At 42.6% G+C, this 23,399-nt stretch overlaps 1 protein-coding gene across 1 annotated transcript in view; it reads right to left on the bottom strand.

Annotated features, from left to right (window-relative positions):
* Positions 1 to 23,399, bottom strand: part of CACNA1G (calcium voltage-gated channel subunit alpha1 G) — a 274,000-nt gene that overhangs the window by 58,107 nt on the left and 192,494 nt on the right. The window contains 3 exon segments of the mRNA XM_030208360.1: positions 6,128 to 6,261; positions 15,459 to 15,568; positions 16,234 to 16,385. Of these exon segments, the coding sequence (XP_030064220.1) occupies positions 6,128 to 6,261; positions 15,459 to 15,568; positions 16,234 to 16,385 (396 nt within the window).

Here is a 23,399-nt window from a genome sequence, read left to right as displayed (position 1 = left end):
GGGCAACCCAGCCTTTTTGCCAGGATTAGATAATCCAGCTTTTGTTCAGTGGGAGGAAATGGGGTTGGACTGCTTAAAAACGGTGCTGGGGGTAGATGGAAGATTACGTCCACTAGACCAGTTGTGGAACCCAGGGGCTACACAATGGGGAGACTTGTTTGCATACCGTCAATTACAACATTTCATCAGATCCTTAGATGGGGAGGACTTGCGTCTTAAATTAGGAGCTAAAATTAGATCGTTTTTTGAGGAACTCTCGGATAGCGCTCCCACTATATCGGGCATCCACAGGGCGTTGTGGCTATTTGAGAGGTTTGAGGGTTTAGAACAGATTAGAGCTAGGTGGGAACGGGATCTGGTGGTGAGTTTGGCTTCCTGGGATATATTGGCGCACATCAAAGGCATTCCGAGCCTTGTCAGCAGTGCTAGCTATCGGGAGTGTGCTTTTCAAGCTAATACACAGAGCTTATTTTGCGCAGGTTCAATTGTTTAAGGCTGGGGGCACCGGGTCTCCTCTTTGTCCAAACTGTAAACTGTTAGATAATACCTTTTTGCATGCCTTTTGGTCCTGTGGGGTAGTTCAACGCTTTTGGCGCCGGGTGGGAGAATACTTATCTTTCTTGTTCTCCCGGAGAATTGCGGGCACTCCTTTTCAAATGGTGCTTGACGGCAGTGGCGTAGCCATAGGTGGGCCTGGGTGGGCCAGGGCCAACCCACAGTAGCACATATTTAGCGGTAGCTGCTGGGGATCCCATGCTCTGCCAGCTGAAGACCTTCCCCCGGATGGTAATGAAAACGCTACTCTCCATGATACTGGCACCTGCACATGCTCAGTTTTCAGCGTATGCCTGCTGCAGACTGCCAAGGTGGAAAGAAGTGTTTTCCCACCAGCTGAGGTATTTTTTTGGTGCCCACCCACTTCTTGCCTAGGCCCACCCAAAATCTGTTGTCTGACTACGCCCCTGCTTGACGGCCCGGGGTCTTTTAGGGGGTCATCGGTAGACCTTATTGTTTCGCAAATTGTGTCTGTTGGCGAGGAAATGTGTATTGTGGTCCTGGGCCTTAGAGAACACACCTGAATATTGGCATTGGCGCAACCTTGTGTACCAGCTGATGTCCTGGGAGGCAAAGGAGTCTAAGAGGCATATTTTCAAAGCACTTTGGGAGGCTAAGTTCCATAGGTTTCTATGTAACTTTGGGAGGCTAAGTGCTTTGAAAATATGCCTCTAAGGGTTCCTACAAACGCAAAACCCATTTTTTGAAAATTTGGGGTACCTATTTGGACACACTATCTCAACGGGGCAGGAGTCTCATTCTCAATGGACTGTGAGCATTCTGGATGGTTCTGATTATAAGGAGGGTACACACCTTGAGTAGGGAGGGGGCTCGGTGGGTGGGTGGGTGGGGGGGTTGGGATTGGATGATGAGCAGGTTTCAGTGTTTTGGAGGGGGGATTTAGATAGGGGCTGACATTGGGTTGCTGCTTCTTTAGGGGGGGAAGCACCTAGGACAGGGGGTTTATCTTGGGTTGTTAATCAAGTAGGGCTCCACTCAGGAGCAAGCGTTATAGCTATGTTTATGGGAGTGTGGAATATTACGGTCAAATTTTCTGGGGATACAGGGCATTTTGAACCTTTCTTGGGTTGTGCAGACTGCATGTGTATCTACAAGTTTGTCTTTGTAATGCATTTACTTCATAATAAAAAGAGTTGAAACATAAAATGTGCAAAAGGAAGCTTATCTCGCAATAATACACTCTTGAATGAAGCCATTGGATATGTTCCTGCATATATGTAAGTTCTTCTAGCATATCAAATATGTGATTTCTTTTTGTTCATTTTTTTCTTATGGTTATCAGAATTTTAATCTCTTGACTGGTTATCCTGCAATTGGAATTGTTAAAATTATGGGGGAAGACAAAAATATTTGAATGTGGTAACACACACATGCAGTGCTCTGTGACTGCTGTGCATTGTCGTGTGGAAGAACCATGTTTGATTGCTGGGCTCAGCTTCTGTTGTTCCCTGAGCTGGCTGGGGATGCTGCAGAGCTGAGGGTCACAACCATTGCAGAATAGCTGGACGCAATAATTGCACTTGGGTTTTTTGGTTTATTTATTTATCTTATATGTTGCATTTGTATCCCACCTTATCCCACCTCTTTGCAGGCTCAAAGTGGCTTACAATACATCATGAATAGTGGAAGAATGTTAGTTAATAAACATTTAGTATTGCAGGGTTTTGGTCAGCATGATGAAAATAAGACAAAGTAATAGTGTACAAGCAGATATTAAGAGACACTTCTAAAAATAGATGGGCGATTTGTACATATTCGCATTGGTTGATCTTTGTGATAGGCTTTATTAAAGAGGTGGGTCTTCAGTAATGAGCGGAAGTTCGTTCTTTCGTAGACCGATTTCAAGATGCGCGGTAGTGCATTCCATAGCTGCGTGCTCAGGTAGGTGAAGTCTGACGCATGCATTAGTTTGTATTTCATTCCTTTGCAGCTGGGGAAGTGCAGATCAAGGAATGTGCGGGATGATCTTTTGGTATTCCTAGGTGGTAAGTCGATCAGGTCTGACATGTAAGCTGGTGCGTCTCCATGGATAATTTTATGAACTAATGAGCATATCTGGAGGGAACTGTGGTCTGTGATTTAATTAATTCATAAAAGTCCATGTAGCTCTAGATTTTACTTACAAACTATTTTTACGATTAGGATTTCAAGAAAGTGACGGTGATGGTTTAGTTCCCAAAGACAACACCCACAGAAGGTGATCTCTCCACAGGAGTTATGTCCAATAAAAAAAGGTATCATCTTATTTTCTTTTCCATGTTTTATTTTGTTTGATTTCTATTGATAACCTTTAAGAGTGGACTAACACGGCTACCACACCTCTCTACACAGGAGAAACGAAAGCCAAAACACAAACAGTGGATCCAAAAGAGTCCTCTCAGAAGTGGTGTTTTCTTAAACAAGGTCTTTATTTCAAATCAATAAAAGCAACCCTTGATTTGAAATAAAGACCTTGTTTAAGAAAACACCACTTGTGAGAAGACTCTTTTGGATCCACTGTTTGTGTGTTTTAGTTCCCGAAGAAGCATATTGTGAAACGGAGGCGCTCTGTTGAGCAAACCGAAGAAGCAAAAGCAGAATCTTGTGGAAACAGATAAGTGCCTTTTAAATCCTAAGACTTTAATCCGAAACGGGAGGTTTGATCTTACTAACAAGCACATACAATCAATTAAAGAAAAATATTTTGAAAAAAAGAGGAGGTTTTTTTGACCTGTGGGGATGTTCGCCTGGCTACTTTGTTGAAAAAATAGTCACAACAGGCTGAGCATCTGAGCTCCTTTCTTCCCTGTAAAATACTAAAAATAGTATGAAATGACTAATAAGTAAAATCTAATGAACTTGCTATTTTTTGATGATTGAAGTATCCTTAGCAGCAAGATAATCGCCACGACAGTTTTCAATTGCTCTATAACACTGAAAGAAAGAATAAGTACATAAGTAATGCCACACTGGGAAAAGACCAAGGGTCCATCGAGCCCAGCATCCTGTCCCCGACAGCGGCCAATCCAGGCCAAGGGCACCTGGCGAGCTTCCCAAACGTACAAACATTTTATACATGTTATTCCCGGAATTGTGAATTTTTCCCAAGTCAATTTAGTAGCAGTCTATGGACTTGTTCTTTAGGAAACCGTCCAACCCCTTTTAAACTCTGCCAAGCTAACCGGCTTCACCACGTTCTCCGGCAACGAATTCCAGAGTTTAATTATGCGTTGGGTGAAGAAAGATTTTCTCCGATTTGTTTTAAATTTACTACACTGTAGTTTCATCGCGTGCCCCCTAGTCCTAGTATTTTTGGAAAGCGTGAACAGACGCTTCACATCCACCTGTTCCACTCCACTCATTATTTTATATACCTCTATCATGTCTCCCCTCAGCCGTCTCTTCTCCAAGCTGAAAAGCCCTAGCCTCCTTAGTCTTTCTTCATAGGGAAGTCGTCCCATCCCTGCTATCATTTTCGACGCCCTTCGCTGCACCTTTTCCAATTCCACTATATCTTTCTTGAGATGCGGCGACCAGAATTGAACACAATACTCAAGGTGCGGTCGCACCACGGAGCGATATAACGGCATTATAACATTTTCACACCTGTTTTCCATACCTTTCCTAATAATACCCAACATTCTATTCGCTTTCCGAGCTGCAGCAGCACACTATTCTCCTTGCCTCTTGCCATGCAAGGCTACAAATTAGAACAGCACAGAGAGAGAGAGAGAGAGAGAGAGAGAGAGAGAGAGAGAGAGAGAGAGAGAGTTCCCACTCTCCCTTTGTTTTCATTTTCCACCTCCTTCTCCTTATTTTCCTCTTTTCATACTACCTCACAGGGTTTCAAAGGTCAAAGCCAGAATGTTTGAATCCCTGCTGTTCACTGTTAACTCTTCTCTTCACTCTCTGCTTCTATATTTGCCTCCCTTGTCCTGGATCACTTGAAGATTTCCTCACCTCCTTCCTCGTCCCCTGCATCTGTCATGTATTTATTTTATTACACCAACTCGCCATTCTTCTCTCATTTTGAAATGGTCATTTTCTAAAACCGTGTCCTGTTTTGAGCGGCGAGATGGCTGATGAGACTTAGTCTGTTTGAATATGTTGAAACACTGCAGTAGAAAAAGTGAGATGGTTTTTTTTTAAACCTAGCTGCGGTGGTTGTAAACTTTCATGCCATCTTCCTGTGTTTGTGTTTACACTCAGGAGACTTGCAGGCTTCTGGCTGCCCTTGGCTAGGGTTATTTTCTCCTGAAAGGCCCTGGGGATGTGTGTAATATCCAGTGCGTTTTTTCTAGTGAAAAAGGTGCCGGTACTCAAATGCCAAGTCACTCTTCAGGGGTGGGGTGATCACTGAGGGACCTATCCCTCCCTTCCTCCCTCCGAGTTTCAGGGTCGTCGTCCCTCCCTTCCTCCCTCCCTCCCCTCGAGTTCCAGGCCCCCTCCCTCCAAATTTTAAAAGTCATCTTGACTTACCTCGTCGGGGTTACGGTGGCCGGCAGCAGCGGTAAAAAGCGTGCAGGCTCGGCACTTACTTCAGTTTTCCCGTCTCTCTCTCTCAGCTCTGGTCCCGTCCTTGCGGAAACAGGAAATGAGGGCGGGACCAGAGCTGAGAGAGAAAAAAGGGAAAACTGAAGTAAGTGCCGAGCCTGCACGCTTTTTACCGCTGCTGCCGGCCACCATAACCCCAACGAGGTAAGTCAAGATGACTTTTAAAATTCGGAGGGAGCGGGCCTGGAACTCGAGGGGAGGGAGGGAGGAAGGGAGGGACGATGACCCTGGAACTCAGAGAGAGGAAGAGAGGGACAATGACCCTGGAACTCGGAGGGAGGGAGGGAACAAACTTCCGGTGGGTGAAATATTGGGGGTGCTCGAGCACCCAGAGCACGCACGGAATCGGCGCCTATGCCCTGTGCACGCGCCTCCCTTCCTGTGCATGCCCCCATGCATGTGTGTGCTGAGTTGCATACTACAGTTATGCTCGTAAATATAACAGTCATGTACATAGGTGCTAGTAGTCTATAACTTACATGTGCAATTGGCACCTAACTTTAAGGGACCTGTTCTAGAATGAGGGGCTATTTGTCTTTGCAAAACATTAGCCCAAGTGACAGAAATCACACCTACCTTAAAAGCAGAGACATTTACACCTGCCCTAGAGAAGGTGTAAATGTCTGAGCCTATAACGAAAGTTATGTGCCTATAATTAAGCATGCATGTGGATTAGCATACTTACTTGCGATCTGCATCTACGCTGCCCCCAAACTCCACTTCTGCATATATCTACTGGCAAAGTATGCAGCATTGTGTCATAGCATGTACTTCTGCTCCAGTTGATACTTTATAAAGAGGCCATATATACAAGAAAATGACTTTTATAAAATTATCTCCATTAAGCACAATGAGTGGAAGCCATCCCATAACTTTTATCAGATGTTTCGGTTATCTCCAGCATTCTCAATAAGAAAATTGCATGAAGCCATAAGCGTGGATTATTCTTTAAGAAAGAACTGTGGAAGATGAGAACAATTCTTTCTGCGCCCCACCACACTCTTAATGGCAGACTCACCACGAGCAATTCGGAGGACTCTCATGATGCGGATGATGGTGGGATTAATGGGTAATGAAGCATTGACTTCTATCTCCTCCAAAGTGATTCCCATGATGGACAAAAGCACTATAGCCAAGTCTAACTGGTTCCACCTGAAAACAACCCAAACCAAATGAACATGGGTTAGTCATACATTCGGATGGAAGTCGGATATTTTCACTCCTAGATCACCAAGCTTATTGTGCAAATACCCCTGGATTCTATATATGGTGTCCAAATGGGGCACTGATATTTGGGTGCCAATCCAAGATTTGTACGCATATCTTGCTACACGCTAGTCTATAACAATGTTCGCCCAAATCCCACAGCGTGCAACCCAAAAGCCCTTGGGATGTGCACGCGCAGGTCAGGGGTACTCTTTTTTTGAGCACCATTTACTGAATCGAGCCCTTAATGTTTGCTCTAACAGGACTGGATTAAAAATGTATTTAGGCAACCAAAAGAAGGTTTTGCTAGACTTGGAACAGTGTTGTGCAATGTTTTTAGCCAGTTTTTGAATACTGTTTGGACAATGGCCTTTATTGGCTGCTTGAACCTGCTGTTGTAATGGAAGAGCAAATGGTCCTTCAGCCTCTCAGTACTTGCACTCAAAGAAAGAAACCCATCTCCCTAAATTCTTAAGCAGTTAAATTAGTGAATACAAAGCAGCTGCCCAAATGAGAGAGAGACTTTAGGACATTTTCAGTCTTGTCAGCTCCATAAGGCGTTGTTTGAGATGGCGCTGGTTGGCAGGCTCACTGAAATATACTACTAGGTTAGAACAATGGTGCCTTGAGAGTGGCCAATCCCAGTCATCTAGATGTACCGGTCATATTCGAAATAGAAAAATTCATTCTTTGCCGCTCACTTCCAGATGCAGGAAGTAGCGACATCTATGACTCTCCAACTAAATCAGGGTTACGTCCTCTTGAAACTTTTTTTTTTAAGTCATCTATATTACTAGTTTTGACTGCATTTTCTGGCAGCAAATTCCTTAATTCAATTATGCACTAACTGAAAAACAAACTTTCTAGGTTGCATTTTAAATCTGATATACGTTAGTTTCATGGAGTATCCCCTAGTCCTGGTACAAATAGAATGAGTAAATAACTGTCTCCTATTGCCAGTGTTTCTCACATTGCGGGTTGTGACCCCGAACATGATGGTTGACCCCCACCCACATCATCGGCTCACACATGAACACAGGGATCAGCAGCATGAGCAGCTAGGTAGGGTTGGAGGGTCGTATGCTTCTCTTTCCCTGCTATAATGGGTCATGACCCCAGTAAGTTCCATATCCTCAGTCATGTGTGTCACTGCAGTTTTTTCTATTTTCAAGATTCAATTTACATAGACATCATATGAACAATACTGGTGCCAGCAGGGTTCCCATGCCTGTTGGGCAACATTTTACAGGACCAGGACACTGTACCAGTGACTTCACAGTGAGAATCCTGAAAGGTAACTTTAAAACCATACAAGAACGTAAGACCTTTGAAGTCAGAATGATTGAATATTTTAACACCCAACAGAAAGGACTTAACAAGGATCTGGGGTTCCTAGCCCATTATAAACCAGAAAGCTGTATGTCTCTGTTGATCACCCTCCCCTCACCTATCCACACCCACCCTGTTAGAATATCAATGATATGCTTTGATGTCCCCATGCATACTTCCGACCCACCCCCCTCCTCCCACCCTGTCAGACTGTCATAGTAATGCTTGAATGTTTTCACTTATATTCACTGTCAGCTAGCACATTTGCTTATTTCCGATCTGAGGAAGAAGAGCAACCTTCGAAAGCTAATCAAGAAATGTATTAAGTTATGTCCAATAAAAAAGGTATCATCTTATTTTCTTTTCCATGTTTTATTTTGTTTGATTTCTATTGATAACCTTAAGAGTGGACTAACACGGCTACCACACTCCTCTTCTATTTTCACTAAACCTTTTTTTTTTTAGCTATGGCCACCAGAATTGTACATGGTACTCAAGTGTAATCACACCATGGGCGTATAATAATTCTCCTGGTCACTATGTTTTAAGCATAACTTTGCCATTTAAGCTAGATTTGGATACTCAATGCTGGGTCATTTCTGAATATCCGGGTTTGATCAGACTGCTGCTGGCCGTCCGAACTTCTGTGGGTCCTAGCTGATATTCAGAAAGAATCCGTACAAGTAATGCAGGTCCTAGGGCCTTGCATAAGTGGATCTGTGGATTTCTTCTTCCACTCCATATGGCCAACTCCCAATATGGGCCAACATCAGCCCACTTTCCGAGCCCCCCTCTGCTGCGCCTCCCTTCTGCCCACCAGGTCCCTCTCCGGAATCCTCCTGCCAAAATCAGACCCCCTCCTACAGAATCTCCCCACACCCACCCACCTGTAATCTGTCCCCCTAGAGCCTACCATTTCATCCGTGGTGGTCCAGTGAGGTAGCTGGGGCAGGAACAATTCCCACTCCGTGCTGCCCCTCGTAGTTCTCTCTAGAAAGTGGTCCCTGTGAACTGTAGCGGAATTCTTGTGGTACTACCGCTAGAGATCACAGCGACTATTTTCCAGATGGAGCCGGTAGGGGCAGGAGCAAGAGGAGATCACTCCTGCCTGGACTACTCCTTTGGAGCACCAGGGTTGATATGGTAGGCTGTAGAAGGGGGCTACAGGGGAGTGGGGGGATTCTGGAGGGGGCATCTTGTTGGAATGTAATTGTATTTTACATGCATTGCCTGTCACCTATTATTTCTCTGTGATTACTCTGTGACCTCTGATGTGAATTACTTAGAGAGGTCACATAGCTATGCAACTTCCTGTGGGGGTTAGATGCAGCAGATGCAGCAGATGCAGCACATGGAGCACATGGAGCTCATGATCTCTCCTAACCTGAGAGGATCTATGGTGGTGTGAGCATCCATTACCATCTAAGCACATGGAAGGAGCTGATAATACAAATGTATAGTAATATGTATATATAAGCCTGTCTGATTATAATCTAACTACAAACTGTGAGTAAACAGATGTTTTGTTACTTCAACTTTAAAGTGACTCAGCAGTGAATTATTCAGGGGTGAATGAGAGAGAGATGAAGAAAGAAATTAACATTTCTAAAGCTGAAGCTGTGTGTACTAAAATCTGCTAATTATTTACTACAAATAATCCAACAAAAGGGTTATGGGCCCAGAGTCCAGGAATTGAAAAGAAGAGAAATATTACCAGGCAGAAAAAAAGGCCACATTTTTCTCTTAAGTTTTAAAGGAAAGATTCAGTCTGTCTCTCTCTCCCCCCACACAGCAGACAGAAGGCTAAGAAAATGGCTGAGGGAAGAAATTCACCATTGTTCTATTCTCTCAAGGTGCCTAGATTAACTGAGTTTAATTATCAGCAGTGGGAATTAAGATTCATATGTTTCCTTCGAGCAAAAAGATTAGATATATGCTTAGACCAAGACAGAACAGCTGAAAATATGGCTGAATGGGACAATGCAAACTATTATGTGAAGTGCATGCTTTTGGAAGCTCTCTCAGAGAAACAAGCCATATTAGTGGAGGGAAAAGATACACCAAAGGACATTTTATATAAACTGAGAACTATGTATGCAACTACATATGCAAAGCAGCAACCAATTTGGCTGGCAGAGTTGAATGAAACCAAATTAAGGGATAAAAGTAAATGTAATGATCACATTATGCATCTTATGTCTTCATTTCAAAAGCTAGAACTTTCTGGAATTCCCATGTGTGATGCATTGAAAAGAGCATTTCTTTTTACCTCACTATCAAAGAAGTTTGATGTTTTTAGGTCTGTAAATGAGGCCATTGAAGGGCAATCTTTTGAACAGGCAACATCAAAACTAAGGCAGGAATGCATAATAAATGATTCTGAGGAGATGTGTTCTCAAAGCAAGTCAGAGAGAAATGAAACAAATTTCTTGGCAAAGAACAGAGGAAGGCGGAGCTATGGGAAAACTCCACCCAAGGGCAAGCTGATTTGCTACTTATGTGGAAAGGAGGGACATGTATCTAAATGGTGTAAGGAAACACAAAACACTCCCTCTAGCTCACCTAAGCCAATGGAACTAAAGAATTTTCAAACCAGGAAATGTATGAAGGACAAAGATAAACACAAGGGCTTTCTAATGGCAGAAAAATCTTTGACTATGGTAAATAATAATTCAAATGAAAGTACTTGGATTTTGGATTCAGGGAGCACATGCCATTTAACCAATTGTAAAGATTTCTTTCAGGAAATGTGTCCAGAGGAAGGTATTCTTAAAACTGCAAACGCAGGGACTGCTAAGATCCAAGCAAAAGGGATTGGATTCTTAAAATGCAAAGTGTCTAATGAAGTTAAAGAAATTCCTGTAAGTGATGTCTTGTATATTCCCCAAGCAGTTTGCAATATGCTTAGTGTATCTACATTAGATAAGAAGGGATTTGTGATTCATTTTGAAAACAGTAAGTGCACAATCTCTAAAAATGATGAAGTGTATGCTGAAGCTTTTATGCATAATGATGTTTATAAACTGAGCATTTCAGGTGAAGCCTCACATATGGCGCAAGTAAGGAAGAATGATGGAAAATGTAGTCTGGAAATCTGGCACCGCCGCCTGGGACATCGTGATTCTAAGGTGATCCAGGATCTTTACAGTAAGCAACTGGCCACCGGCATTCAGATAAGTGCAGATGCTGGTAAAATGGAGAAATGCATAGACTGTGTTACTCAAAAAGGTGTGAGACCCTCATTTCCTGCATACACAGGAAATAGGAGTAATAAAGTGCTGGACTTAATACACAGTGACTTATGTGGACCGTTTAATATCCCATCATTGGGAAATAACAGATTTGTGCTAATATTCTTGGATGATTTCTCTAGATATTGTGTGGCCTATTTGCTGAAAGAGAAAAGTCAAGTCACAGACATGCTGAAGAAATACGTAGCCATGGTGAGCAATAAATTTGAAAGAAAACCAAAGGTTCTTCAGACCGACAATGGTGGTGAGTTCACTTCACAAAGCATGTGCACATTTCTAGAACAAGAAGGCATTCAACATATCACAACAGTAGCTTACACACCAGAGCAAAATTCTGTTGCAGAGAGAAAATTTAGGTCACTTGTGGAAATGACCAGGTGTATGCTGTCAGATAGCAATCTCCCTAAAAGACTATGGGGGGAAGCCATTCTCACAGCAGTGTACCTACAAAACAGAATGCCAACTAAAGGCGCTGAGCGCACACCACATGAGACATGGCATGGTAGGAAGCCAAACCTGTCACACATAAGAACATTTGGAAGTACAGCATATGCTCATGTACCAAAGCAAAGAAGGCATAAGCTGGATTCCACAACAGAAAGGGGCATTTTAGTTGGCTATGCTCCAGGACACAAAGGATATAGAATTTTGAATCTGAAAACTGGCATTGTTGGCATAAGACATGTTACATATTTTGATGAAAACAAAAGGGTTGATAAAGGCTGGATTATCCCAGATGAGCCTTATCATCCAGAATATGAAACTAGAACCATAATAGACATGCCAGTGTATATAAATGCCATACCAAGGCAGATGTCTGAAAGCAACTCATCTGTATCTAACGAGGAACAGGCAGAGGAAACAGACACAGAAAGAATCATTGAAGAAGACAGTACAGTTGGAGAAGGGGAATCAATTGGAGAAGAACTCTCAGATTTAGAGGATGCAGAAAGGTCAGACCAACCTGTTGTCAGACGCTCATCCAGGGAAAACAAAGGTGTTCCACCCCCAAGACTGTCTTACCTAACAAAGTCAGCAGAAGCTCAAGAGCCCTTAACATGGGATGAGATTGAGAAAATGCCAGCAGAAGAAGCTGCTGAATGGCATAAAGCTGCACAAGAAGAAATTGATGCATTGGATAAAAATAATACTTGGATTCTTACAAAATTACCTCCTGGCAAGAAAGCTATAGGATGCAAATGGGTATTCAAGTTAAAAAGGAATGCACAAGGAAAAGTGGAAAGGTATAAAGCCAGATTAGTGGCAAAGGGATATCTTCAAAATTATGGAGAAGATTTTGATGAAGTGTTTGCACCTGTAGTGAAACACACGACAATCAGAACACTTCTGAGCATTGCAGTCTCAAAAGGCATGCAAGTCAACCACGTTGATGTGAAAACAGCATTTCTTCACGGAGAAATAACTGAAGACTTGTACATGGAACAGCCAACAGGTTTCATAAATACAAAACAAAGACAGCTAGTGTGTAAATTAAACAAAGGTCTTTATGGATTAAAGCAAAGTGCAAAATGTTGGAATGAAAAATTGCATGAAATATTGACAAATTTAGGATTTAAGCAAGGTGAAGCAGATAAATGCTTGTACACTAGGTGCAGAAATGGACAATATGCATACATTTTAGCTTTTGTTGATGATCTGCTCATTGCAAGCAAAAGTGAGCAAGAGTACAAGGACATTGTAAAATGTTTAAACCAGAATGTTGAGATAAAAGAACTTGGTAATGTGTCATACTATCTTGGTATAGAAATTGAGAAACAAAATGATGGTTCTTATCTTCTAAGCCAGAAGCAGAAAATAAATGAGCTTATTGAAAGTTTAGGTATGCAAGATGCCCAAGTTGTAAGCACTCCCATGATCACTGATTTTCTGAAGGATGAAACAGTAAGAGAACCTTTACCAGATAACATCCAATATAGATCAGCCATAGGTAAGCTTTTATATCTAGCTACCACATACAGGGCTGATATAGCAAATGCAGTAGGAATTTTGAGCAGAAGGGTCAGCTCACCTACCAAATCAGATTGGACTGCAGTTAAAAGGATGGTAAGGTATTTAAAGGGTACCATTGATTGTAAATTAAAGATTTCAGCCAATAGTAATCCAAAACTAATATGTTACTGTGATTCAGATTGGGCAGGGGATCATTCTGATTATAAATCCACAAGTGGATATGTGTTTATGTATGGAAATGTACAAATTTCATGGGCCAGTCATAAACAAAGTATTGTGAGTTTGTCTTCTACAGAAGCTGAATATGTGGCAGTATCGGAAGCGTGCAGAGAACTGATGTGGATTGAAAAACTTTTGCTGGATTTTGGAATAGCTGAAAAGAGACCAATCCAGATAATGGAAGATAATCAGAGCTGCATCCGACTGTCACAGAATGACAAGGTTCAGTCACGCACCAAGCACATCGCAACGAAATACCACAACGTGCGAGAGTTGGCGAAAGAAGGGGTCATCAGTCTACACTATTGTCACACCAGTGAGATGACAGCTGACATCATGACCAAACCGTTACCCAGAGAACATTTTGTGAATCTGCGTATAAAGCTTGGACTTTGTATGAATAAATAATTGCATGACAGTTATGCATGAGAAGGGGTTTGTTGGAATGTAATTGTATTTTACATGCATTGCCTGTCACCTATTATTTCTCTGTGATTACTCTGTGACCTCTGATGTGAATTACTTAGAGAGGTCACATAGCTATGCAACTTCCTGTGGGGGTTAGATGCAGCAGATGCAGCAGATGCAGCACATGGAGCACATGGAGCTCATGATCTCTCCTAACCTGAGAGGATCTATGGTGGTGTGAGCATCCATTACCATCTAAGCACATGGAAGGAGCTGATAATACAAATGTATAGTAATATGTATATATAAGCCTGTCTGATTATAATCTAACTACAAACTGTGAGTAAACAGATGTTTTGTTACTTCAACTTTAAAGTGACTCAGCAGTGAATTATTCAGGGGTGAATGAGAGAGAGATGAAGAAAGAAATTAACATTTCTAAAGCTGAAGCTGTGTGTACTAAAATCTGCTAATTATTTACTACAAATAATCCAACACATCTGATGTTGGAAGAGGGGCTGGGATAGGGGGGCTGATGTTGGCCTAAGTTGGGAGTTGACAAGATGGCTGCTATCTGGAAGTGATGTGGCTGCATAGCTAAGCAACCAGCTTGACAGCATCCTATAACTTAGTGCCTAATTGCTTGGCATGCACCTGACCCACCCATGTCCCCCCATGTCCACATCCCTTTGGAGTTGCACTCCACAAAATTAGGCACTTTTACAGGAAGGAGTGTAGGTCATTGATGCACATAACTACAAATTAGTACCAAACAGACACCACATTATTTGGTACTTAATGCCAATTAAGGGCAATTCGCTAATTTAGTTACATTCGTAAATGACCCCTATGTGCCCAATTTTTAGTGCCCTTTATAGAATTTCGGGGACATTGGATATCTGTTGCACGCAGTTCTCTCTCATGCATATTCATTGTAGTAATCTTGAAAACCTGACTGGCCAGCTGTGCCTTCAGGAGTGGGTTGAGATGCACTGGTCTATAGTGCTACAATTCCAGCTCTTTCCGTTGGTATACAAAATGTGGTAGCTAAGGACTATGGAACCCATCTGGTCTGTCCAGTTTCATTATATCTGTCTTTCTCTTCATCTCTTTACAATTAAGGATCCTCTGTGCTTATTTTATTTACTTATTTTTAAAAAATGTATATTCCACACTATCCACTGTTCTAGGTGAATTACAATTTCACACGCATAAAAAGTCACAATACAGAAATTATATACTGCATACAGATTATACACAGGTACAGGCCTTCTGGAATTGTTACTGCTTTTTCGACTTCGTCACCTTGCCTGTTAGGCCCTTACATAAGAACATAAGAATCAGGGCCGTGCCGATGCGGTAAGCAAAGTAAGCACCGCAGGAGGGCGCCCACCTCTGGAGGGCGCCGCCGCAGTGCTTACCCTCGCCCCGCCGAGGCCTTTAAATCTTTTAATTGCAGTCGCAGCAGCGTCTGTGAAAACGGAGTGCTGCCGACGTCTCCCTTCCCTTGCACTCGTTGGTTCCCTCAGTGTCCCGCCTTCTTCTGATGTCAGAAGAAGGCGGACACTGAGGGAACCAAGAGCGCGAAGGGAAGGGAGACGTCGGCAGCGCTCCGCTTTCACAGACGCTGCTGCGACTGCAAGTAAAAGATTTAAAGGCTCCAGGGCGCGCAGCGATCATCTTTACGGGGGGGGGGGGGGGGTGAGGGGCGCGCGCGCGCCAACTGTTCTTCTGCGGGGGGGGGGGGGGGGCGGCATAGACCCTTGGCACGGGCCTGATAAGAATAGTCATATTGGGTCAGACCAATGGTCCATCTAGCCCAGTATCCCATTTTCCAAACAGTGGCCAAGCCAGGTCACAAGTACCTAGCATCCACCACCCTCTCTGTGAAGAAATAGTTTCTAGTGTTACTCCCCCGCTCTTCCTGTATTCTGTGATTAATATGAGCCCACTAGCAAACATTACCTGTCCTTAAAGAATCGCCGAAAACCAAATGCAATGAGTTTGAAAACAGACTCCAGAACAAAGATGATTGTGAAAATGTAATTGCAAATCCTCAAGGCTTCATTCAGCACCTGGAGGAAGAGAGACCATGTTTTAGTTTCTGCCTCTGAGAATTTCTCTGTTAGCTGATATATTTCATGGTACACGTAGATAAGTACACTTCATTGATCTCTTTATTTTGCGTTTACTATAACATTTACTGATTTTAATTGAAAGCGTAGGGGATTGCCAATATTATAGCACGACCCTTCCTCTTCCCCCCTCCATACCTCCTTCTAATTAGCATTTTGCTTTTACTATAACATTTACTGATTTTACTTGAAAGTGTAGGGGATTGCCAATATTATAGCACAACCCTACCTCTCCCCCCTCCATACCTCCTTCTAATTAGCATGGATTTTTGCCAGATTTGGCAGCGGTGCACAGCTGCAAACAGAGTCCAGGTCAGCAGGGATACGTGAGGGGCAAGTGGGAGGAAGAAACGCTCCTCTTAGTGCCTTTTGTAATCATTCCATTCTGCCTTTGCAAGCATATTAATGCAGGAACCATGGGGCAAAATGCTATCCCAGAGTTCACAGCTCACCAGGCAGCAATAAGCACAGAAAGGGATATTTGTAAATATTGCAGGTTGATTTTCGGTGGCATCTGTGGTAAAGTAACTCTTGGCGTAAACTCTCATCTAATGGATGAACGTGCAGAGTCACAGGAGGGGTTGTAAAAAGCTTTAGTCAGGTACCTCTGGTTGCTGGTAGTGCTCCATTGCCATGGTGATCACATTTAGACCTATCACTCCGGTGATGAAGAGATCCAGGTAGTGGCTGGTGCACATCTGGTGGACGAGACGCCGCATGCGGGAATAATCGCAATAGTAGGGTTTGCTTTGGGCTTCTAAGGACAGAAGCATTGTAAATGCAGGTCAGCGCACTTTCACCCACTCAGGTTTCTACAGCTCACACGGAACATTCATTTTATTTCAACAGCAACAAAAAAAAATGACTTCGTTCCTATGTTTCTTAATAAAATTGACAACATGTACACCACAGAAACACTTCTCACCTCACATGTGTGGCTCTCAGCTCTCCAGATAGAAATAAGGGTGAGAAGAATTGGGAACATTTTTTTTTTTAAATCAACGGACCTTCTCTAAGTGCTACTTGGTCCTGTGATTTCCCTGCTGCGGTAGCAGCTTTAAGAACACAGCGACCTCACACAGGGAATGCACTATTAGAGGGGTGTGTCGAAACAAGCGCCTTTCCAATGAACTTTAGCTTTGAAGTGTAGGGTCCTGATGAGAACGATGCAGAGTTGATTGCACACTGGGAAGAGGTAGTTATTATATTGCGACTGATTCTGGACACTTTCTAGAGTGTTTATAACTTCTGTCTTCCCTGGACTCTGTACGGTGGCTTCAAAAAAGCCATTTTCTCATCTTCCCCAACTGCAACAATAATTTCAGAGAAACATCATTGTCTGACAGCATTGGGTAGAAGCTTTCATGCAGTTTGGTTTGAAAACCCATCTTTCTTAGTAATGGCCTGCTGTTGTTTCCAAAGCAATACATTATAGAGCACATCGGGAGGAGAAATACTACATAAATTATATTAATTAGCAGCAACAGCGCTAAAATTCATCGGCGGTTAAATCCACCAATCTTAATTTATGTCCCATTTATACAGGTGTAAACCATAAAATTTGAGAAATGATCTAAGCCAGCACGATATCTTAATGAGGCCGAGTGTGCTCTCTGCTTACAGCTCCACTAACCAGGAAAAGATCGATTGTACTGACATTCACATATGCTAAGTCTTGCACGATGATGATTGCACTGTCTGGATGATATTGCTGGTCTAGTGGCAGGAAGGTAGGTTTTCTAACGTTTTTCTTTCTTGGTTCTCCCCTGTAGGGAATTTGACGCAGAACCAGGATCAGGCCAGTGTCTGGCTCGTCCACCTGTATGTTCATCACTGATTTACACGCCCACTGCTAATGCAGAACAGGCCAGACAGCAGGTCATTTTTAACATTTTCCTGGAAAGCATCAGAACATACATTGAGGGGCAAAGGTGAGTCTTTTTTTTTTTTTGGCATGGATTACAGAGATATCCATGGCTCAAGATTCAACTGATTAGCGTCGGAGGTCAAGATGTTTCCTCAGCAATAAGCCATGTGAGGTCATCCATATTGGGACATAACGATTTCGGTTATGTTGGGAGGAAACAGGAATTTCAAGTTTTCTGGAGCTCTTTCAGCCTGTTTATGTGAAATTTCTGCACTGGGCTGGTTCTTGATAACCGGATGGGAGCCAACACATTGGTTTGTTAGAAAGAACTCGGTGGAATGGAATTAGACTGCCAGTGTAGGACATTGGTCTTGCATTGCATTGATCGTAATTATTTCACAGTACTTGGGAAATCTGTTGTACAGTTTGACTGTGAGCAGATGGCTCAGACAGCCTTTTCCTCGAAGCGTTTATTTAAAATACATACATACCACCCATCTATAATCCTGAGTGGTATACAATTTGCACAAGAAATAAACTGCAGTGGTTAAAGTTATCGGAGCAGGAGATTCCTTCAGTTTATTCTATGGGAACTGGAGCCACTTTGATTTTTCTCTAATATAATAAATGAGCCTAGTCGTTTTGATAAGCCGCTCATTTCCACTTTGCACTTAGAGGGTAGTTTTTATAAAGCATTTTCTGAATGTGAACATGTTGTACACACCGAAAATTGTGTGGATATATGAACAAAGGAGGAGATTCTATATATGGCACCTAAAAAATTCATGCTGAAAAATCAGTACCGACTAAGTGTATTCTATAATCGGTGCCTAGATTTAGACGCCGATTATAGAATACGCTTACCCCCAGGTTTTATATAGTGTGCCTAAAGATATGCTAACCGCTGTTACCACTGACTATCTCCTCTAACTGCCCATGACGAGACTGGTACTTTGTGGGAAATCTGGGGGTGAAGTTAGGGCAGAGTGAAAGTTTAGTGGCAATTTTCAGTCTGCTAAGCGGCTGAGCAGACGCATAAAGGGGCCATTTTACTAAAGGGTTGCTGCGTGGCAACCCAGAAGGACCGCCGGCCCAGTGTGGGTGCCGGCGGTAGTTCCACCCCCAGCATGCGCCATTTCCGACACTAGGGGAAATATTTAAAAAGATATTTCCACAGGGGGTTGCCTGGCATTAATCAGGTAGCGTTGTGCTGCCGGGTTAGCATGTTAGCCCTACCGCCATCTCAATAGATGGCAGTAAGCGCTCCCTCCCCAAAATGGGCGTGCGGCAAGTGCAAACTTATCACAAGGCCGTTTCATTTTTTTTGGCTTTTTTACTCATTGCGGTAAAAGGAACCGTGGGAACCTCTATATCTCTGCTCTGGCTTTTATCTGGTTGTTCTAGAAATTAGGCTATTCCTCTGGCTCTCAGCTGGCTGCTTTAACCATTAGGCTATTCCTGCATGTAGATGTCTGGGTGGCTATTTTACGATACGGACGTTCCTCTGCTGCCACAAAGGTGTCCATGTCCTTCATTTCCCCCCATTCATAATTTGGACGTTTCAGTTTGCAAAACAGATGTTCATGCTGGACGTTTCCTCCACATGAATGTCCATCTGACATGTATTTTAGAACAGGCTGTATCCTGTTGTAAAAATACATGTGAGATGGACGTCCATTTGTGACTGACTGGGACATCCACATTCTGAGTTGGGCATCCTTTCTACAATGCCACTCTTTATATCCTACCTATAGAATTAGGCATCCCACCCTTTCTGAGAAAGCTTGCAATTTAATGCAATTATATAGAGCTTGGTTTTATAAACTTTGACTAATGTTAGTCCATTGTCTTAGAGAAACTAAACAATGTGATTGTGTACATGGTAGTGCTATGTATCTCATCCGTGTAACTTTGTGGGTAGACATTCAAAAGCTTTGTCTGACAAACTTAGGGAATTTGCCAAATATTCAAGGTTGACATCCTCCTCCAGCCTCCCCTAAGCTGAGTGGGTAAATTTTGTTGGGACAAAATTATTGCTCACCCACAATTTACCTGCAGTAGAAGAGGTACAATTGGGGGGGGGGGGGGGGGGAGAAAGGAGTCAGAGGTCTGGCAAATCTTTATCCTCTCAGCACTATCTACACTGGCTAGATAAAATTAGGTGAACAAGTTGATGGTCCACACAGGCTGTCCTACAGTTATATGGATAACTTTATCTGGGTAAATCCAGTAGGAAACTTATTCAGGTAAGTCCCATTGACTATCCAGATAACTTTGCTGCTTCATACTCTAGGCTTAGTCATGGTTTAAATTAAAGATGTGTGTTAAATTGTCTTCTGTGAAGAAATTTGCTTTTGTGTCATTAAGTATTCCATGTCCCATAGAATAAAACTGAGTCCAGTGGACCAGAAAGCATTGGCGGTTCAGTTCTTTCTTCCTCTACTATTACAGCAGAACCTTATCTGCAGGGCTGTCAATGCTCTGTACACATATTAAAGCCTCTGGAAACAAAGAGACAGGAGCACATCTGCATGGAAAGTCAATTACTGTTTGAACACTGGGCAGCATTTTGTCCCCAGCAGCTTTGGTCTGTGGCTGTCCAGGTTTCTGTAAATCCACTGTGCTTCGAAGCAGTAGAGGCAGCTTGCCAAGAGCCAATTTTCCCTCTGGCTGTAGCTTTACGATTTTGGTGGGTTGGCAGCCCTGCTTATAAGTTGATGCTACCATTTATCCTTCTCGATCTCAACATGCTGTTCATGCAGTTTAGTTAAATCCATAGATGGTGTTACCTGTAAATGAATCACAAAACCCTCATGCTTCCTGTAGGCTGCAAAGTCAAAGCCACCTACGTAGGCATGGAACTTTCAGTACAGAGAAGTTGCCTGGTATATGATGCCCGAGAGAAATACTTAAAAAACAAAACAAAACAACTGCAACTTTTAATTTTTTACTGGAGAATTTTAATTCCATTTTTGGTCTCTGTAGAAAAAGTCCCCACCTCCTGCAAGCAGTGGTGTCAGATGTAATAATATTTCATATGCGACCAAAAATCTTGGGAAATACAGACATCTGTTCATTCCAGCTGTAAGTCACAACTGTCACACACATGGACACAAACACATACGTTACTAATGCAAGATGTACTGACAAGAAAACCAATAGCACCTGTGTAGATATGACAGATCCTCTGTCTGAAAAGGGTAACATGCCACTCACGACCATAGCGGTTAAAATGGCAGAATAAGAATTTAAAAGATCGGGGGGGGGGGGGGGGGGGGGGGGGGGGGGGGGGGGGAGAAGAGAGAGAAGAAACACAAGACAAGCTGATAGAACATTTTTAAAAAGGTGTTATAAATCTAGCTTCCTCTTGTCTGATGAATTAAGGATTGACTAACTTGATCTCGTTTACAAAGAAAACCAGTCTTTGTTGGATCCATGCTGCTTTTTTTTGAAAATACATAGTGAAATCTTTTTGTCGGGCCCTTGAATTTAAGATCCGCATGACCTCCAAAGTTCTGTGCAATACATATACTATTTAGTCCTTTTCTTTATAAAAGACATGGCTTTGAAGCTAATGAAAGAATGATGTGAAAGCTGTTGGTTTCTTAAGCAGCTGGTGAAAGGTCTACCTCTCTGGTAGTATGAATCTTGCTGCAGAAGAATACGAATTTATCATCAGTAAAATATTCAAGTCTTGATTTTTTTTGGTAGAAAAAAGCTTTTTTGTGCAACATAAGAAAATTATCTTTTTGTTCCCATTTGATGGGAATCCGAACCTTTTCCAGTTATTCAGCTGCTGCTGTAGGTGCACAATACTCCAACTTCGCATCTCAAAGCCATGGAACATTCTTTGCAAAATGTAAAAATGGATGAAAGCAAGAACTGGCTGAACAGTTCTGGATTCTGACTGAGCTATGTTATTCTCTGAAATAGTGCTTTTTAACTCTCATGGCATGCCACGTTTAAAAAAGGTCAAAAGGGGTCTTTCTCTTCTTTCAGTTGAGGACTGAACAATAAGTGTGTACCATACTCAACAAACAGCACCGATCTGTCAGTCGTACCCTTAAAGGTTCCGAGTCTGCATTGGAATATGGCGAGAGCCTGAACACATAAACTGAGGCTGTGGGTGACCTCAAGTTAACTAAAAAAAAAATTCTGAAAAGGCACTGCATCTCCGTGCATCAATCAATTAATCAATAGAAGGAAAGCCTGAGTACTGATGTACAAATCATGGCTATTCATAGAAGTTTGGTTTTGGTGGAAAACACAAGATCATCTTTAAGTACATAAGTACATAAGCACTGCCACGCTGGGAAAAGACCAAAGGTCCATCAAGCCCAGCACTCTGTCTCTGACAGCAGCCAAACCAGGCCCAAAGAACCTGGCAAATCCCCCAAATTTAATAACGATCAATGGACTTTTCCTTTAGGAATCTGTTCAGACCCCCTTTAAACTCAGCAAGGCCAGCTGCCATCACTACTTTCTCCGGCAATGAGTTCCAGAGTCTAACCATGCGCTGAGTAAAGAAAAACGTTTTCCGATTTGTTTTAAACCTACCACATTCTAGTTTCATCTTGTGTCCCCTGGTTCTATTATTGTTAGAAAGCGTAAACAAATGCTTCACATCTGTCTGCTCTACCCCACTCATTATTTTGTAGACCTCTATCATATCACCCCTCAGCCGCCTTTTCTCCAGGCTAAAGAGTCCTAGCCGTCTTAACCTCTCCTCATAGGGTAGTCGTCCCATCCCTTTTATAATTTTTGTCGCCCTTCTCTGCACCTTCTCCAATTCCTTTATATCTTTTTTGAGATGAAGCGACCAGAACTGAACACAATACTCCAGGTGCGGTCTTTCTTTCTTCATTTTCAACTCTCTAGCCTTCTGTTTGTGGGAGAAGGGGAAGGGGCTGATCGGCCCCAGCTTATTGTCTGAAATTTCTTTCTTATCATGTAATCAGAGACCCACATCCGATAGCAGTGCGTAGCAAACCTTCTGTGGCTTTGACCCCCCTTCCTCATTATAGCTGCCACAGAAAACACGTAACCCCTGGTGGCCTACCGTTCCTCTATGCCACTGCTCTCAGCCCTCCTAGAGTTTTGCAGAGGATGCTGACATCATCCTCTGCCTTCTCTGGAGCCTGCACAGGCCTAATGTTAGGGTGGGCTTGTCAGGAAGCACAGGACGATAACAATTTTTTTGGCTCAGCTAAATCACAACCCACAATTTAGAAAGCCCTGTACTGCAGGTTTTATCCTTATTTTGTGTCCCTCAGAAAAATTCTTAGTAAACTTATTAAGTCTGGTGCGACATAGACATATAGTTATATTGTATTAATTTGCCCAGCTGCTTACATGAAGTTATCATAATAGCTGTGCCATTCATAGCAGTGCATTCGTGATACTTGTATGTAATAAATATGTAAACCTCTTTGATTGTACCACAGAAAGGCAGTATATTAAATCCTTTCCCCTTTCTCGTCTCACATTGGGGCTATTTTTTCCCACTTTTGGTGCCATGGCACTGGCATTTAAATTGGCTTTATTTTGAAAAGTATTGAAAGAAGGAAGACAGAAGATCTAAATCTAATTTTTAGTAGACAGGACAAGAAGCTAATTTTATTTTTTACTAGACCGATCTGCATACTTTCTCGGTCAACAGAGCCTCCATGATAATCAAGGACAGCGAGAACAAGAAACAGAATGGTGAAAACAAGATCGCTGGCAGCTGAAGTCATCTAACGTTTCCCATCGCGCTTTTGTTGGCTTTGCTCTTCTTTTTTACGATAAGGTTACCTCTATTTCAGGCAATTATTTCATCTAGGACACCCAACAGAATTTAAAGCAAAAAATAGATGGCAGAGTGCTTACATTCATAAATCATTCCCACTTAGGTGATTTCTCGGG

Source organism: Microcaecilia unicolor, chromosome 6, assembly GCF_901765095.1.
Source record: "Microcaecilia unicolor chromosome 6, aMicUni1.1, whole genome shotgun sequence".
Taxonomy (NCBI): domain Eukaryota; kingdom Metazoa; phylum Chordata; class Amphibia; order Gymnophiona; family Siphonopidae; genus Microcaecilia; species Microcaecilia unicolor.
This window is presented reverse-complemented; position numbering and strand designations above follow the sequence as displayed.